A 19,943-nucleotide genomic window follows, 5' to 3' on the forward strand; every position below is an offset into this window, starting at 1 on the left:
AGAGAAAATTCCGACGAAGACAGATGCGTCAATTGGAGCCTTGTAGATGAGTAGCTTCGTAGTCAAGTACTCATGCAGACTTGTAGTCCTGTATCCTCGCAGTCACTTAAACTTGAGTTCTAGAAGCTTCGTAGCTCTGTAGCCTCGCAGGCATGAATAACTCCTAACCAGCTAGATCCTTTTAGACTTGTAGTCTTGCGGCTCATAGTCTCTTAGACTCGTAGCATTCTAGCCAAATATATTTGACGCTGACGAGACAAAAAGCAGTTGGATCCTATGACTTTAGAAGCTAATGACTTTTGGAGCCAAAATACTGTTGGAGTCAATGACTTTTGGACCCAAAAGACTGTTGGAGACAATGAATATTGGAGCCAATGACTATTCGCGTCAATGTCTATTGGAGCCGATGTCTATTGGAGCCGATGAATATTGGAGCCAATGAATATTGGTGACAACGAATATTGGAGCCAAAAGAATTTTGGAGCCAATAGACTGTTGGAGACAATGAATATTGGAGCCAATGACTATTGGAGTCAATGTCTATTGGAGCCAATGACTATTGGAGTCAATGCCTATTGGAGTCAATGCCTATTGGAGTCAATGCCTATTGGAGTCAATGAATATTGGAGTCAATGAATATTGGAGTCAATGAATATTGGAGTCAATGAATATTGGAGACAATGAATATTGGAGCCAATGAAAATTGGAGCCAATGAATATTGGAGCCAATGAAAATTGGAGCCAATGAATATTGGAGCCAATGAATATTGGAGCCAATGAATATTGGTGCCAACGAATATTGGAGCCAAAAGACTGTTGGAGCCAAAAGACTGTTGGAGCCAAAAGACAGATGGAGCCTTTTGGAGCCTGTTGGAGTATTTGGAGCAATTGGAGCCAATTGATAATGGAGCCCATGAATATTGGAGCCAATGAATATTGGAGCCAATGATTATTGGAGCCAACGAATATTGGAGCCTACGAAAATTGTAGCCAACGAATATTGGAGTCAACGAATATTGGAGCCTACGAAAATTGTAGCCAACGATTATTAGAGCCAAAAGACTGTTGAAGTCAATTACTTATGGAACTACTAACTGGTGGATTCATAAACTTATGTAGACATTATATCCTAGCTTAACACTGACGATCGCATCCTATCGAGTTTAATGTAAGTGTGAATGTACCTCCTTTTCGTTAAATGAGCTTTCGTTTTGTAGAATGTGCTTCCTTTTTATTGACGGCGCGTCCAAAATGTGCTGCCTTTTTGATGGTGCTTCTATTTTTAATGATGATTTGACTCTAGTATTATAGTAAATTGATCTTGATTTGACTAGCGTATTATTCCATCCGGTGCATGTATATAAGCGAGTCCTAGACATCGGGACGCTCAGTTTGTTACTGACGACGTTGTAAGGATCACCTAATTTGATTCATCTGGTGCATAAGTCGCGTAATTACTTGATCTTGCGAACTCGATGGCATCTTTACCGACTTAAACGACGAATATGATGGACGTTGTACCATCGTCTACGGGAACCTTGACGTCAGCGACGACTAAGAAGGTGCAGATCCCGTTGGCAACGAGGACGACAACATTGGAGGAGACTTCATCAGTCGTGGTACCACCAGCAGAAGAGAGCTTAATGACTACAGAGCTGGCTGTGCAGGAAACCACGACGAACAACGATTCGAACTCGATGGAGACTTCAATGGATGCTGATTTGACAACTAACGAACATCGGTGCTGTTACTGCGACAAGATTTTCTCAAACAACAGCAATGCTCGACGCCACGAGAGGAGCGAATGTGCCAAGAACCTATATCGCAAAATGTTTGTTTGTGAGAAATGTCATAAGCAGTTTGCTAGAAAAGATAATATGAAAACGCACATGAAGGCATGCAAAGGTCCTGCCGTGCGGCAGAAAGTAAAGGTTTCGGCGCAACAACGATGCATCGATGTGCATAAGAGTATGCCTGGAAATGGTACTACTGTTGCAACATCTGTATCTGGATTAGGTCTGAAAGGCTCGTCTATATCTCCACGGTATCCTTGCAGCTACTGTGATACGTCGTTCGCATTTTCCCATGGCGCACGAAGACATGAGCGGAGCAAATGCATGAAGAATCCTTCTCGCATGAAGTTTCGCTGTGATGAGTGCCTTAAATGGTTTACTCGAATTGACAGTTTGCGACATCATGCGAAGAAATGTAAAGGTGGAGTCTGTGCTCCTACTGCTGAACTACCTGCCGACATTTCGACTCCTCGCTTTAGATTGGAGACACGAAAGCGTACAACCAAAACAACAGATGTGCAGAAACCGATTGCTATGACGTCTGAACATGAAAATAAACCTAAGACTGTGTTCGGTGCATTACAAGTAAACGATAATGGGTTCTACTTGGCGCAGTCTGCATTTCGTGGAACGTTGAAAGACTATTATTATCTAAATACGTTCGGTGAGTCGAAGGACATTTGTAATTTTCTTGATGATATCAGACAGGACATAATCAATCAGCTTACTGATGACGTAGCAACAAACGGACCATTAAAATATAACTTGTGGTTGGACTGTTTATATGGAAAGCCATATCCGTTAGATGACAAAGTGAAGAAGTGTGCATTCAAGACATCGGCTGCAGTAATTTACAGTTCTAACGATGTGAAGCAAACTGTTAAAAACGGTATCCAGAAACTCTGTCAAGAAGAGGAGAACTATGTCAGTAAAGGTTCTGGTTGGACTCTGTCTAGTATAAACCGATTGGAGCTAAGAATTAGTCATTTCACACCGATGCGGAACTAAATGATTGATTATAAAGTTGCTGGCTTTCGTAAGTGATCCTGTAGTAGAATAGAAATTATGTAATAAATATTATGTTTGTAAAAGAACTTGTGTTGCTTTATTTCTCGGACCTGCCACTATTATATTTAATATTTTTTTCATCGTTCAGAATCGTACCAAGGACCTAAGTCGATCTAATTAATCGGTACATTGATTGGAAATTTATTTAATGATTTCTGAACGTTTTACCGAATCTCTAGCAATATAATTACGAATTTTCCAAGATGGTGGTGTTGATGGCTTATAGGATGATGGTAGTAGAGGTTTTAAAGTCTCTTTAAGAATGATGAACATGGTTTATTGAAATTATTATTTTTTTACATAAAATTAAACATTATTGTATCGATCGGGTATCGAACCAAGGACTGAAACTGAACGAATCAATCTGTAAAATGATGAGTGATTTATTTAATGAATTTTGGAATTTTTCCCAAATTTATAGCTAAATAATTACGGATTTACAAGATGGCGGCCAAATGACAAGATGGCGGGTGTCACAGCAATAATAAATGATTACTGCACTCTGGCGGATAAGAACTAAACTAACATGGCATCAGCGCACTCTCGCCGATGAAAACAAGATGGTGGTCTCCAGCAATGAAGACAAGATGGCGGACATGACGTCATACTAGGTGACGTTATATATGCTTTGAAAAAAAAAGTGTTGGGAGTCAGTCTGCCTGCAGCCACTGTGAGGAAGGATCGGTCGCCATTTTTAATTTTTTTTGCCCTCGTCGGGTTCGAACCGAGGACTCCGAACTCCGTGTCTAAAAAGTACAATTTTTAAAAAAAAATATATTAAAATTTTATTAATTTAATTTTTTTATAATTTAAAAAAAATTTCATTAAAATCGAATAATAAATAAAAAAGTTAAAGATGGCGGGCGTAACGGAAAATGCAACGGTGACGTCATAATCCTATAAATGGCTTAACTGAGGCTTGAGTTAAGGATGCTTAAGCCAGTTTTAGGAATTTTCAGCCGCTGGGATTTTTAAGGACTAAAAACGGGAATTTTTCCCTCGAAACGGGAAATTTTTCCCTCGAAAAGAGAAATTTTTAATTTGTGGAATTTTTTGAGATTTTTTGGCGGAATTTGTTTCCACAGAAATGGAAATTTTGGCGAATTTTGGGCAAATTTTGCCCAATTTTGGCGGATTTTGGCGATTTTTGAGGATCAAATTAAAGGTCAAGGTCAAAGGTCAAGGTCAAGGTCATCCAAGATGGCCGCCGTGACGTCACAATCCAAGATGGCGGTCGGCACCACAGGCACCACAGCCAGAAGCCATGTCCCAGAAGCCCCATTCCTATACTACTAGTAGGTTAGGGTATTATTTGCGTATGAGGTTTCCTACAACAATGTCTAATGCAAACTGCTTCATTAAGACATGTAAGTTGGTTAATCCATCACCTAAATTCATGTATGTATATGTTTATGTTTCATCATGTTAAAATTAACTAACCTAACCTGTACCTCCGGGTCAATTTCCGTGCTATTACCGGTATCATACTTGTTAATCTTTGTTGCATATTTGTTCCACGTCTTACAGATAACATGACATCGCGTGTTGTTTAATTACGAACAGCTACTTAAATGAAACGTGCATTGTTCATTTACCATTGTTTAGATCAATAGTCCAGACGTAAACGTAGACAAACAATGGTTACCAGAGTATGCAACGAGCATGCATTCAAAAACACTCGATATGCGCACTCGTTCTCGTTCTCGCACTCGACTATATGGAACAACACTCTCGTGACGTCACTTCCGAGAGCGAGTACGTGAGCACGCATTTTTACCTATTTGGAACACAGCCAAAGAGTGGCAACTCAATGCTCTAACACAAACTCTTATTTTCTTTGGAGATCCGGGAAATGTGCGTTATTTATAAGCAACTTAACATAGTAAATCGTTAACTTTTTAGATCTATGTTGGCAAAATTGATTTTTTTTGTGGTCATTCGTTACTGGGAATATTCACCATATAACGTTTAAGATTATTTATTTTGAATTACGAAACAACCAAAAAATTATGTAAAAATGCTTCATCTTATGTTAAAAAAATTATAAACTGCATAGCCACAAAGTATGACATCATACCATTAGTTTCAGTTACTAATAACAACACGTGCACGCGTTTGAACAGTCATCGCAGCCATAGTTGTTTCATAGCTACCAAAATCATTCAACGTTGTCAAGAATTATTCCAAATTATGTTTTGCCATTTTACTCAATGCGCCACTCCGTTAACACATTTTATAAATTCTGAACTACGAATGTCAGTATTTTTTTTTTTTTTTTACGTTATTACGTTTAAGAAATTTCTGTAGTTTTCTTATAATTAAAACTTAATTTTTGATGTTGGAATCTTTTAACCGCACTTTTTTTTTCGGTGGCCGTACTCCTCCAATTCAGTTGCGCCCGCCCGTATCTAAGCACTCGGATTTCAACAAAAGGCACCGCCTCTCGATAGAGTGAGACAGAGAATTACGCGCACGACCTTGAAAAAAACGACGCTACAGCGCTCTGGCGTGGAAGCTGGTAACTACGAGTACCCTCTTGTGGAAAGAAGAGCTGTCTAGCGGCGGAGCTAACAACTACCACAGTTTTGGATCCGAAAATTGGAATAATAAATCCTATCCCCTCGCGACTTCTATAAGTTATATATATTCAATGCTAGAACTGAGCCCGATAGCTCAGTAATCGCGGTTAGCGGATTGATCCGGCCCGGAGGACCAAATGTTTCGTACTGAAACTGTTACCAGATAACATGAAAGTCAAAAACGATAGCCGGACGTCCGATGACGCCGGTACCAGACGAACCACTGAGTCTTTCCTGATGGCCACCAGGATCGCTTGAGTTAATGGCAGCGAAATGGCGCCATATTTGAATTTTGAAGCGTCCAACACTTGAATTAGTTAACATAAATCTAGGGTAAGCACTATTTACAAATCCAACAGTATATCCCCAAAAACAATGCAACTGAATATAACGTGACCCCCAAACGTTTTGATTATGAGTTTATGAAAAAGACCATGGATTGGAAATCATTAGAGATGGTGATTTATAGCATTTAAAATAATAACATTTAGCATTTTGAATTTGAAATTTAGCATTTTGTAGCATTTTTAAAAACAAGATTTAGCCAATTCTCTCATTTTACATTACTGACGAAAAGTATATTTTTAAAAAGCATTAAATAATACACATATTAATTATTAACAACCACAGAAATAAAGATCTAGCACATTTACAAAGATAGCCTATCTTGGCAGGTTTCCAAACAACTTTTTAGCACTTATGAGTGCAATAAATTGAATACTTAAAATTACAATAAATATTTTTTAGCCGTGTTCATGGCCATAGTTGATGTAGCGTGCACAAATAATGTTATTGAAACTTTTTTTTTTAGTTTTTTTTTTATTTTTTTAATTTTAGCCTTCTTTTGGTTTCCGATCATACCAGAAACCGTTGCTTGCCGTTTTACCAACTTTTTTCCTTCATCCGATTTCTCGGTGAATCTTTTTTTTTGCAGCCTGATGTCCCTCAGATTTTAATGTGCTTTTCAAGTACACCTTTTATTTTTTCCACTCCAGACGGCGATTACATAAATTGCACACTAAAATATTTGTATCTCTTTCGTAGAACTGTTCACTTTTGTATTCATTTATGCGATCACGAATGGAAAGTACGTTTCGTCCCATTTTTACCACGAGAAATAACGGCACCCAACACATTCACGAGTATGCACATATTTGTAAACACACTACCTTCCACAGACTACACAAGAACGTGGCTTTCACATGAAACACAGCCAGAAAATGGGACCTAGGCCCTACAATATTGTTAGCGCGGCGAAGCAGAGATGACGCAATATGGTGGCCTAAAAACTTGTACTCTGCAAGATGACGGACACTCTTCCAGCTAGTTGTTCGTTGCTTTGTTTACAATCGCGAGGCACGGATGGCCATTCTTCATTCAATATTTACGAACAATAGTGTTGTGAATGACGTGACAATAAGATACTTGTGCTGAATACGCCATAAAAAGAGGGTTTCTTTTGATACCGTAAAACGGGGCGAATAGAAACAGCGGGGTGAATAGAAACGGTCCATTTAGAGATTCAGAAAAACTAAATCTTCAATGAAAAATCATTCTTAACAATGTTGGCAAATTACTTTAAAAATATAAGGATTAAAAATTAATGGTTTTATTCATAAATACCTTCTTAGCAGACTGTTTCTATTCACCCACTGTTTCTATTCACCCCGTTTTACGGTACTGAACTGAAACGAAATACAATCGGTAAATAAATTGTGTAGAGTGAAAACGTATCTATGTTTTTTACCTTGATTTCGCATTTATCTCGGAATAGCCTAGATTTAGCATTTTATAGCGGAAAAAATATAATTTAGCATATTTTCGCATCTATTTCGCGAAAATGAAAATTAACCATCCCTAGAAATCATAATTCAAAAATGTAGCGCTTGACAATTGTTTACATTATTAAATTTATTCCATATTTATTAGACACTTTCTGGCACACGTAGAGTAGAGTGATTGAGTTGGTCTCTTTTGGAAAACCAAGCTGCAGTTAGAAGAAAAAAAAATTATGACTGTACGTATTTCCAAATCATTGGCTGTTCAGAAAGCGATATAGGTAGTCGCCTGGGAGGGTGAAAGAGGAGGGGAAAAGGTTCCTTCCCCAACAGCCCTTCATCCTGCATCTCTCCTCTGTGTGCCTGTGCACAGGTTCAGGAAGCCCCAGACTAGGGGTGTGCGAATATTCGTAAACACGAATAGTTGCGAATAGTAACTGATGAACTATTCGTTTGTCAGTTACTATTCGCATTCGTAAGTCGAATAGCAGAATTTAAAATTAAAATTGTGAATACCGTATTGGCCCGAATATAAGGCGACCTGCAGTTTCAGGAGGCCAAACAAATGTAAAAATAATTTTTGGTAGAAATTAATTGCATTTATGTATACTTTCCGTTTCACTTAAGCTACGTATTACTATTTAGTAGTGTGTTAAACTTAAAAAAGCAAACAAAGAATGCAGCTTGCCGGAACAAAACAAGTGGCTAGCTGCCATGGTGAAGCATACGGCCATGAATAACTTCGGTGACGTGACCGCGAATATTTGTCCATATTACTCTCTGACAGAGAGTCTCTGTCCTATGAATTTTAAAGAATAATCTATGATAATTATGTTGTTTGAAAGGTTTTTACATAAATAAAGAGTGGATTACGGTGAAATTATTAAAATAGCTTTTGAAGCAACATACCAAATTCCTGTAAATATGGCGTCTTCGTGCGTGTTCGGCAATGTTCGTTTTACAACAAAGAAATATTGTGGAAAGACAGTTGGCAACCGTGAATTTCCAAACATTACATCCAAAATGTTCTTAACATTTTCTGTTTGTAAACGTAAACAATCGTTCAGAAAATAGCTGTGATATTTTAGTACAAATATTTCCGTTAAAAATCTGAAATTAAATTACCGTAAATGTTAACACGCAATTGTACACAAAGTACAAATATGAATTGTGTAATAAAAGGTTGCCATTTTGAGATGCTTCAACATTCACATTTTTACTCAAGAACAAATATTTTAATTTTGAACTTTAAACAATTGTGAATTACTGCAATATTAGGTGGATTAATTGTTTTCCTCGTGTGAGGTAACAAAGTTTTAGTTAATATAAAAAGGCGTGAACATTTTATTTAACAATGTTTCTACTGTAGCTTTCAGCTTGGAACTAATGTTTGCGGTGCTGACGTCTTGTGTGCGAAAATAAGGCAATTTCTTATCTCTCGTTTGTGGTAAAAAAAATAAAATAAATAAAAATGGTCGCCTTATATTCGGACCAATACGGTATTTACATGGCTGTGTTTTATTTCTCGTGGTGGTTCCAAGAGTTTCAGTTTTCACCAGATTCTAATGTAATTTCCAAAGTATTTATACATTCTTACTAACATAACCGCAATGTATTTTTAAAAGGTTCATTTCAAGAAATAAACCAAACCAAAATCATCCTACATTAAACCAACTTGTTTCAAAAGCCAGACGTTAAACGTAAACACGAAACACGACGCCATTTCCAAAGGAATATAGTTAAAAATACTAAATGAATTTTTTTTTGTAGTTTCATTCACAGAAAATATCTTATATAAACTAAATATATGAAAACTCGCCATTGTTCAGTGTGGTAACATATAAAAAAATATATATATTACAACTATTCGACTTCGAAACTATTCGCATTCTATTCAAAAAATTTACTATTTGATTAAAAAATATTCGACCCTCAAAATACACTATTCGCACACCCCTACCCCGGACTAAAGTTGCATAAGTGATGCATTTTATAGACAGAGCCAGGGGCGTGCCTGGGAGGGGGGGTGGGACGAGCGGGACCGGACCCCCCCCCCCCCCCAGGGCTAAAAATATTTCAATATTAAATTCATAAAATGAAAAAAATAAATATTTTGTGTGATATTAAAATAAATTCAATGACACAAGCATAAATGTTTTATTAAACTTAGTTCACTTTCCATTTTAGATAGCCTAAATCAGCAATATTGAAAACGTATTCCAAATTTTCCCGGGGGAGGACCCCCGGACCCCCTTCCATACCCCCCAGGCCCCCCGGAAAGGCCCTAGGTTTCTGTCTGACCCCCCCCCCCCCCCACCCACCCCACCCCACCCCCCCAGAGCAAAATCCTGGGCACGCCACTGGACAGAGCGTATAGTTTTTCAACTGTTCCCAATGGTAAGATACAAGTTTGCGAATATAATGCCATCTCCTCTTTTAGTTTCCACAGATTTGGTAAAAATGATTGCATTATATTCAGGTAAATACCGTACATACTACATAGTATTGTTGTATAATTGGATGTACAGTGTGTATTTCAAGTAAGCAATTTCACTGTACATTGAGTTCTGGAATAAGAGAAACAGTGCAATAGGCATTGTGCATCTGTAAACTTAGCAAAGTATGAATTCACCCTGGAATAAGGATTAAGTGTTATGTTTATCCGACATTCGGTATCATCCAACATCTAACCGCAAAAAAAAAAGCATCAGTGGACAATAAGAACTATAAGTTTAGAGCATGAACATTGTCTATTTTATAATTTTTTTTGCTCAAGACTACCGCTCTTAATTAGTTACCCAGGCTGTTTTTCAGTGAATTTTTTTGTTACTTTGTTGTAAAACATGAATTTTTAGGTTTTTAATGTGAAAAATTATAATAAAATTAATATTATTAATATACTTGTAATTTCTTTGTTGCTAAGCAGAAAATACTAACTTGGAATAACAGATACTGTATTTATTCAGTAATTAATTCAACTGTCACCAGATATTCAGATATCTTGTGCATACTCTAATCTTAACATTTAGGTGTTATAATTTCTATATTCTATTTTACACCAATGTTAAGATCCAATACAAAACACTTCACAGTGTAATTTCATATTTACATTCTTGCAGTTTTCTTAAGAAATGGATTAATTTTACATAATTACACTGTCAAAAAACATAAACTGTATACGTATTCCTCTATTTACGTTTCAAAATACTGGAAAGATGTAATTTTGGAATAACCTGGTATACGTCATAGCGTCATAGGTTTGCAACACACTAACAATCTATGAAAAGAAAATATTTTAATGTTAACATTTTTTGTACAAAATCAGCAATTGATAGTACTATCACTGTTTGGCATGAACATGAAAATGATACGGTATGTATTGTCATATCTTTGACCATAAAGTCAAAATGGTGGACGGCTTTATGTATGTCTCCAACGAAAGTTATTTCATATTTTACATGTAATTTAATTTTTTTTAATTTCACGTTTAAAAATTCCTAAGTATGGCATTTTTGAAGTCAGAACATTTGTTTGTAACCATAAAAAGGCAAAATGAAAGGAAAAATAATACAAATTAATTTTCTGTTGTTTATATATATTTTTTAAGGTTATAGTTTATGTACATGATTTTGGTATGTTAGGATTTAAAAAGGTACTTGAAGAAGATAGTGGTTTTTCGAGGGAAAAATATTTAAAAATTCCAAGTATGTATTTTGAGTACCTACTAGCTACTACCTTTATCACCAGATTTTGCTGCAAAGTTTTTTTTTTTTAATTTGACTTGTTTATAAAGAAACACTATAGTCTAAAAAGCTACGAAGTCTAGGGAGGTAATTCTGAAGGAAAACCTTGAACCATTAAAAATTTTACAAATATATAAATTATTGCTGCTTGACATGTTTTTTAGTAATTTAATAGGGTATTGTGGTACTTACAGTAGTTTACTAGTATTTAAAGTGTTAACAAGTTGTTTACCTACATTGAAAATCATGTTAAATAGCTACATAAAAACTGAAATCAAGTTAGAAACTATGGAGTTATAACGTAGCTATGTTCATCTAACCAACTATCCCCTTTTATGGTGTTTTTAATGTAGCTAACCTTACCTAATCCACAGTCCACACAATTATAAAGTATGTATGTATGTATTTGAATTGTAGCTAAACTAACCCAGCCTACCATTTTCACCATTTGTTATGTAGCTAACCAAATCTAACCACTTGTTAAAACTGTCAACTACTTGATGTATCACAATGCTTTCTTGGGAAACATTTATACAACATGTCAGGAAGTTTCTAAAAATAATTTATATTATTTTTTTATCTATAAAATAGTCTCTCAGAATTACCATCTTGGGAAATTGAAAGGTTAAAATAATTTAAAGCAATAAAAACATAGTTAATATTATTAATAATATAATCTCATTTGTAATTCACTAAACCACACAATTTTCTTTTTGCTTCAAAAGCTTTCATAACTGAGTTTCCCAGAATCCAGTAGGAATAAAATACTCAATTCTAAAAGAAATCATAACTAGGTACACTTGATAGTATTTTTTCTCATTCACTTGTCAGAAATGTCCAACTCGTCAAAGACTCATTGAAGACATACTAAATTTAGTAAACTGCTATTAACATAAGCACAAGAAACACATTACTATAATCTTGTCTAAAATTTCTGCAATCACTCTAACTCAACTCGATTTTTAAGAACTCGACTCTACTTGACTAAAAAATTATCAAGTGTGGACTCAACTTGGCTCGATTCAAAGGTACTGTTACTGAACTCGGTTCGACTCGACCCAAAAATTTGCAGTCTAAATCTTAAGTCTAAATCTAGTCTAAAAAATAAGCCGCTTTAGATAATTTTAACAGAGTTTTACTGTATGTCCTAGGCTAATTGATATCAAGATTTTATTTACAAAAAGTAGTTTATGGTGTTTGAAATTTCTCCACAGGTGGGGGGTTTTGACGGGTCGACAGGTTTGAACTCGGCCGAGATGTATGATCCCCGCACCCACGAGTGGCGCATGATAGCACCAATGTCCACGAGGAGAAGTAGCGTAGGGGTTGGTGTGGTCAACGGCCTATTGTACGCGGTGAGTGTTTGCGCACCTGTGTGCTTGTGCCGAGATGGTTTTGGTTGTTTGTCGTGTGGCTGACTGGTGACTTCCGACAGGTCGGGGGCTACGATGGGGCTTCCAGACAGTGCTTGAGCTCGGTGGAATGCTACAACCCGGACACAGATACTTGGAGCCCCGTGTCGGAGATGTCTGCCAGGCGTAGTGGTGCAGGTAATACACATGGAGTCGCAAGACATCTCAGTTATTACTCTTAGTTACTACTTTTTTAGCATGGTTCAACACTCATGCAAGTCCACAACCAACAGAAACTCTGATCCTAAATCACCACTAATGAACAAAAGAAAACCCCTAGGACAGTGGGTATAAGAAATATTTCAGCACTTAATAATAACCAAACCAATGTTTTAAAAAAAAATCATTTTTGTTACACAATGATCAAAAATAACAATACATGAGATCACTCCCTATAGGCTACTTAAATACATCTTTATAGTTGATGTTGGACAAGGTGTCAATAAACATCCGGGTTTTTCTTAAATGGAACATTTTCTGCTGTAAAAATGATGTTTAGTTAAATTCCCTGCTATTTTAACATTTATCACGAATAAGTTGTTATCACTGCAAAAGTCATGGAACCACTATTTGTGAAAATGTCAGGTACTGCTACACAACGGCATCAATGCACACTACACTGAATAATAGCTTATAGCTTTTAAGTCTTGGACTAGATACATTCACAGAGCTTAAATACTGATATTAATTTTAGAGCCATTCACCATGTTATGTCATAGATTTTGAGAAGAGAAATTTTTTAAATAGCAATTACCAAAAAGTACATTTCACTGTTGGTCCAAGATTAATATACATACATAAATTTAATCGAACCTTTACTTCATTGGCAGTAGTACAAAACTATAGAAAGTTTGTGTGAGTCTTTTAGTACTACATTGCTCTGAATTTTAACTGTGACTTTTAATATTACTTATATCCTTATATGATGCAGTTTTCTAATGAAGTCTTATAAGTCATAATAAGTGAAATTGAACAACTTCTCGAATTGATGTGTTTTTGTATAGTTTTGGAAGTTCTATTGCAAGCTATGACTATTTACTTTATATTTATTTATTCCTACTTCAGTCTGTAAAATTAATCGTAATCCGTTTGTGAACATATTGTGCAAACTTTTAAATTTTAAGGAATTAAAATTGGTAAGTTTTAGATCTCACGTATCCTTCCCTGAAAGTACATTAGTAGCTAACAAATCTCAGTGACTACTCGCTTTAAACTTCTCTTATAATAAGATGTTAAAATTAGGAATGTGCGAATCCTTGATTTTCATTTCGGTTCGAATCCGATTCGAATCCCTGGCAATATTTGAGATATGAATCCGATTCCGATTATTAAACACAGAATAATTAAAAATAACTGATTAATTTAAAAATAATGTGTGTTCTCTTTTTTCTAACTGTAACTACTGACAATTATTTATTGCATTGAAATTTAAATGTTTATAATTATAATTATGTAAACTTAATTAATAATAAACACTTTAAAATATGAAAACCAAAACATATATGATTCTCCAACTCAATCGTAATAAACTGCACGCCACAGGAAAATCTCAGTTTTATAAATGTTTCAGCAAACTTAACCATTTTTTCTCCAATAAATAGCCAAGACTTTTTTTCTTGTAGGTATGTAATTGTTTTTAGTTTATAGTTTGCTATACGATGAAATTCGTAATTATAGTTTAAGCTCTTGAAATCTCGAAATTCTTTTAATGTCACTGTGTTAATTATTTAATTTACATATCTTTCGTTGATACATCATATTATAAATACTTACGTAATAGTAGCCTAATTTTATTTTTGACTGCTAGTATATTTGAGCCGTATTAAATTAATTTATAACTTTTGTGAATATTCGTAATACTTTTCAAATCCATGTAAGTACAACAAATCCGGGTACGGGTAATTGTGGATTCGAACCGTACCCGAAAATATCAGTTACTCGCTCATCCCTAGTTAAAATGCTTCTCCGACTGTGCGAACTTGACAGTGAATCTATCAAAGTGCATGCTATTTTTTTTTGTAATTTTTCTTTTTTGTTCTTATTGGGATACATGTGCTTGCCCCTACTTCTTCAGGAGTTGGTGTTCTGGAAGGAATTTTGTATGCTGTGGGGGGCCATGACGGTCCACTCGTCCGGAAAAGCGTGGAGTCGTATAATCCAGACACAAAAACTTGGACCCCAGTTGCGGACATGGCCTTCTGTCGGAGAAACGCAGGTGAGACGTGCAGGAAGTTATTATTACCTTGTAAGGTGAATGTCGTTATGGTTCAACATGTAAAATTGGTTGTGATTAAAATAAGTAATGGGCAGAGCATTTTTTTTTTTAATGGAAAAAAGTGGTGTAATATTTAGCTGAAAATGGTGTTATTTTCCCCAAATATTATGCAAATGTACGTCAATTTTTACTAATAAAGGGAAACTATACATAGGATGCTATGCGAGTATTTAGGGTGGAGTACTCGTGAGTGTAGCTCATGTGTGGCGGAACTGTGGCAGGCGTGGTGGCCCTGAACAGCGTGCTGTACGTTGTCGGCGGGGACGACGGCTCGTCCAACCTGGCCTCGGTCGAGGTGTACAGCCCCAAGACCGATTCGTGGGCCGTGCTGCCCTCGTCGATGGGCATCGGCCGCAGCTACGCGGGCGTCTGCGTCATCGACAGGCCCACGTGAAGCAGGGCCCCGTGCCGACGCCGCCGCGTCGTCCTGCTCCGGGGAGGGTTCTTCCTGCTGTCGTGCTGGCGTCACTGATCGTCCCATCCACCCAGTCACGTAGTTCCTTTACCACCCCCCTGTAGGCTGCGCAAGCCATGTCGTCGTTTTTTATTTATTTCCGAATCAACATAAAACGTGCCAATGAATCTAATTTTTATGCAATTCATAGCCTTCAGTCTTGCTAATGAGAAGCGGAAAGAAATATTGTGTTTGATACTGAAAAGTGTAGGATGTGTTGGTTATAAAGTCATGATGTTGAAAAATGTTGAGCTTGTTGAAGTTTGTTTAGTACCGTGTAGAATTTAGTTTATGTAGCAAAACATTAATAATTTTTTTTTTTTTAAATTTAGGTTCTGAATTCCTGAACATATGTACATAAGTATGTAGATTTAAGTTTTATAAAACAAAACTGGTTTTTGCATTTTATAAAACAGTGAAAAGTTTATGATGGGATGTTGACCATACTAGGTGTTTTTAAATACATAGCTTGTTGTTCTTCTAGTTTACAAACCAAAGTTGAAACATTGTATGTTGTATTTCTTGCATACAATTCAAAAATTTTCATAGTAGTAACGAGATAAATCTAACTGCATTCTTGATACAGTAGCACCTCATTTTTACATATTTAAAGGGACCAGGAAAAAAATATATAAAAACCGGTAAAACATAAAAAAAGGGAAGTGCTAAAAAAATTTAGTCTTACTTTAATAGAAACTATAAACATATATACACTATACTAAATAAAATGTCAGAGAAGCTTACTTTTTTATATATTAATTAGAACTTAAGTCTCACATGGTGAAAACAATAAATCCATCCAATTTTGCAGTAATTTGCAACTGTTTAAAGTTTGAACACAAAATTTTATTTCTTGAGTAAGAGATGTGAATGTTGAAGCATCTAAAAATGCCCACTTTTTATTGTGAGATTTTGTGTATAATTGCATGTTTACATTTAATTCATTTCAGATTTTTGTCAGAAATAATTATATTAAACACACAGACATACTTACAAATTCATTGTTTATGTTATTCCAGTTAACGTTTCCGATGAATTATTTGGAAATTTAGTACTGACAATTGTCTTTCCAAAATAATTTTACGTGATAAAATGAACATCACCAAACATTCACGAAGATGCCATATTTACAGGCATTTGTTAGTATGCTTTAAAACTTATTTTAATAAGGGAACAGTAATCCACTTTTTATGTAAAAACTCCATTATACATCTTTATTTTCATCCATAATACAATAAAGTTTAAAGGGGAGAGAGATAAAATTGAACTCAATTTTTGCATTCAATTAACCAAATTTTTGTTTCATGGTTGTATAGCATGTGGCACAAAAAATATCTCAGTTGTTTACAATGGCAAACGAAACTGCAGTGACGTATAATAATTCAACTTCACACTATTTGCTTTCTACTTACATTGTTCCTTCTAAAATTTTATAACGGTTTGCTATTAAATGCAGCACTGTTGCAACGTAAATTGCGGGAAATTATTTAGCATAAAGCAGGATAGTAATGCATTAATACTACAGGGAAAATGATGGTGCAAGGAAGAAAATAATTTAATCACGGGAGTTCATATATCTCGGGTATGTAAAAATGAGGTTCTACTGTAGTTGTGTTTAGTATAACATCACATCTGAAGAGACCCTTGAGCAGAAGCAAATAATAATTCTGCGTAGGTTAAGTCGAATAAACTTACACAAGATACATGTGACATGTACAGGTTAATTACAACATATACTCCGAACAAGAGTGCACTACAATGATGTCTTAGTTTCTGGGCTTGGAGGGGAAAAACATCAACTAACGTAAAAATTGCAATCGTGACCCACAAACTAGAACAGTGTGGCCAAGTGCCCACACTCTTACCAATAGGGACATAGCTCATCCACGCTCTTCTACACGCAGACCTGTTGAAAGGAATAAAGTGCGAGCAACGGTGGATGTAGTTGCTGCCAAACACCCCCCCTGCCCTCCCTTTTTCCATCTACACACTCTGAAGTTAAAAATATGCTCCCTGTAAAGACAGAATGTTATTTGTCAGTGATTGTAAACAAAAATCATTTGAAGCTTTGCAAGTGACACCTGGAATCACAAACCTCAAACGGCAGTGATGCATATTGAAAGTGATAATGTAATGGACCAAACCCTGTGTCACTGAGCGTGAGCACTCGTAATCAGGCTTGAAAATTTAACAAAGCTACTGAAATTATGTATTTGCATTGAAACTGGTTTATAAAAAAAATACTGGTATATTATTGCATTTTTACTTTTTCTAAGTCATAAGTGATTTGATGGTAGTAAAATGTAGAAATATACATACCTAGTTTAAATTTATTATTTTTCCCTGAAATAAATAAATATTGTACCTTGCAATTTTTTTTTGCCTTTTTTTTTTAGCCATTTTCTCACATTCTATTTTAATTTTCTTGTAAGGCTGTGGTATTTTGAAACACGGACTAAAGTAAGCGATATTTTTACATTATCAGAGACTTATTATTTAGATTATTCTTGGGTGAGTAAATTTTGTGGAATATATTGGAACTTCACTTTAAACAATTTATAACTTAAACAAGTAACATTTCATATCCCTTCATTATGTGTTAAATTTAGTAAATGTTGAGTATAAAGTACTTAGGAGCAACAGTGGTTTCAAATAGTGTAATTACGAATAATATTTCATGTGTATACAGTGAAACCTCATTTATTTCTACACTTCACGGGAGCAGGATGAATTTAAAAAAATGCAGAGAAGAGGTAAGAAAAAAAAATATATAAAGTAAACAATTAAATTAAAAAATATGTTGCACTGGTGAGACCACAGGAAAGTAGTGTAAAATGCAGTAGTATACAATCTGGTTATATTTTACTCTGTTATTATGTATAATTACAGCATGTTATATAGGTTTATTACACATCACACTGCAGAAAGGTGGTGTGTGTGATTCATGTCCCTAGATCGGAGCTGCATGTTACCGAGTGAAAACTCTTAATGGTTGTGATGTAATATTACATAATTATTATTTATTATTATTTTTGCGGGATATGAGTTAATTGTGTGTGGTTACAATTTGTTAACCATTTAAATAGTTGTTAACTGGTCCTCATAATAGAAATTTCTGCTGATTGGAAGGGCAGCCAGTTTTGTTTTGTTTCGTAGGTCAGCAGTATAATTAGAACTGCTCTAGTTGCAAGTTGGTTTGGTATTTTATTTCAACAGAGAAACTTATAAGCACTCTATGGCTGGGTTTTGCAGATACATACACACTTAAAGAAAACACTTATTTTTTTGTGGATGCACTACCGTGATGTTTTGCTGATCAGCGCATCCGTGCAAAATTGTTAGTACTTGTGTACCAGTAATTTATTTTCTGGAAATTATTAGCCTTATGTTTTCTTAATAATTTCTTAAATTAACTCATTTTAGTCTAGTCATTATTAAAACATAGAATTTATTTGGACATTGTTTATTTTGTGATGAAGAAGACTCTGTAATATTTTGTACAACTACTAATGGTATAAAGATATGAATGTTTTGAAAGGTAGTCACTTAACAATTAACATCTTTTAACACCATTGGTGAGCACATGATAGTGTTATATCATTAGAGCTTTTAACAGAATGGTGGCTATGCAATATGTACATTGTATGTTAAAGTATTAGCTCTCATACTGCTAATTATTTATTACTTATTCAGCAATACAACATAGTCTTTTTAATGTGTATTAACACAAATTGTTGCAAAGTATATATTCACTAGTAACAATTTACCTGTAAAGTAAAGTCTGCTTTTATCATAGAAAACATTTTGTATATTATTATCATTAAATATATTTTTGATGGTATCTGATGTTACTTACATTATTAGAATTTTTTTTGCTTGCTGTTGCTGTTTATAACTGTGATGTTATTATGTGATTTTAAGTAGTAATTTATTGTCTACTCTTTTCTGAGATATTTCTGAAACTAAAGAAGTTTATATAACTTTATGTTGAGCACTTTTTTATTATGTCTTCCAAAAGTACGGTCTTATTATAAGTCAGCAACGTAAGAATGCATTGCAAGAGATACAAATTAAGTAACATGAAATATGTAAAGTAACTCTGTAAAATATGTGACCATGCATCAAGATTACATGCAATCTTCAGGTGCCATGTAATTTATTCAAGTAACTGTTGGATTATTTAATCACCTACGTAAATAGTTTACCTCACTGTTGTGACCCAAATTCACCTTGTGTCGGTGTTTGTGAGGGTGTTTTGTTTGCGAGAAGCAAGACGGACACTTATCAAGTTATCGGTACATTTTAACCGACTCCTCTCGATATCTCTGTATTGCATTAGTATGTAGTTTTCCAATATACAACTTGCTACATTAGATTTGCATCTGATAAGACCAATATTTTGTACAGTTCATATTAAATTTTTGAACGTGTTGCATTTTTATGTCATAGCTAAGGTTTGTTTGTAGGTACATGTGTTTTTGTGTAAGAGTTTTGAGGATACGACCTTGAGTAATTATTATCGCAGTTTATTTCCAATAGTATCATTTTATTTCATGTTAATTTTTAACTAGGTGAATTTACTCTAGCATTTGTTTCTGTAGCTTTTCCAAGGTAATGTGGCCCTGTTTATGAAACTTTTGTGTACCCATATAACGTGTCATTCAGCCGTGCAAAAAATATGATTTTGAGTCCCTCCAAAATTTTGTCCTTGAAATATTTTTACCTCATTAAAAGCAAAACCTGAGTGGACAAAACGACCATTGTTTTCCAAATTCCTTCAAGTATTTTCCAGTATTTGAGATCCAAAAGATAAATTGAAGGTTTGAGGAAGCTTGTGCATT

General features: G+C 35.0%; 1 protein-coding gene across 1 annotated transcript in view; it reads left to right on the forward strand.

Annotated features, from left to right (window-relative positions):
* The window catches only part of LOC134543186 (ring canal kelch homolog), a 51,059-nt gene extending 35,712 nt beyond the window's left edge, over positions 1 to 15,347 (forward strand). Inside the window, exons 10-13 of the mRNA XM_063388080.1 lie at positions 12,176 to 12,316; positions 12,397 to 12,511; positions 14,448 to 14,588; positions 14,870 to 15,347. Of these exons, the coding sequence (XP_063244150.1) occupies positions 12,176 to 12,316; positions 12,397 to 12,511; positions 14,448 to 14,588; positions 14,870 to 15,042 (570 nt within the window). The 3' untranslated portion in view covers positions 15,043 to 15,347. The remainder of the gene's footprint in view (positions 1 to 12,175; positions 12,317 to 12,396; positions 12,512 to 14,447; positions 14,589 to 14,869) is intronic.
* The last annotated feature ends 4,596 nt before the right edge of the window (positions 15,348 to 19,943 follow it).

Source organism: Bacillus rossius, assembly GCF_032445375.1.
Source record: "Bacillus rossius redtenbacheri isolate Brsri chromosome 9 unlocalized genomic scaffold, Brsri_v3 Brsri_v3_scf9_2, whole genome shotgun sequence".
In the NCBI taxonomy this organism is placed as follows: domain Eukaryota; kingdom Metazoa; phylum Arthropoda; class Insecta; order Phasmatodea; family Bacillidae; genus Bacillus; species Bacillus rossius.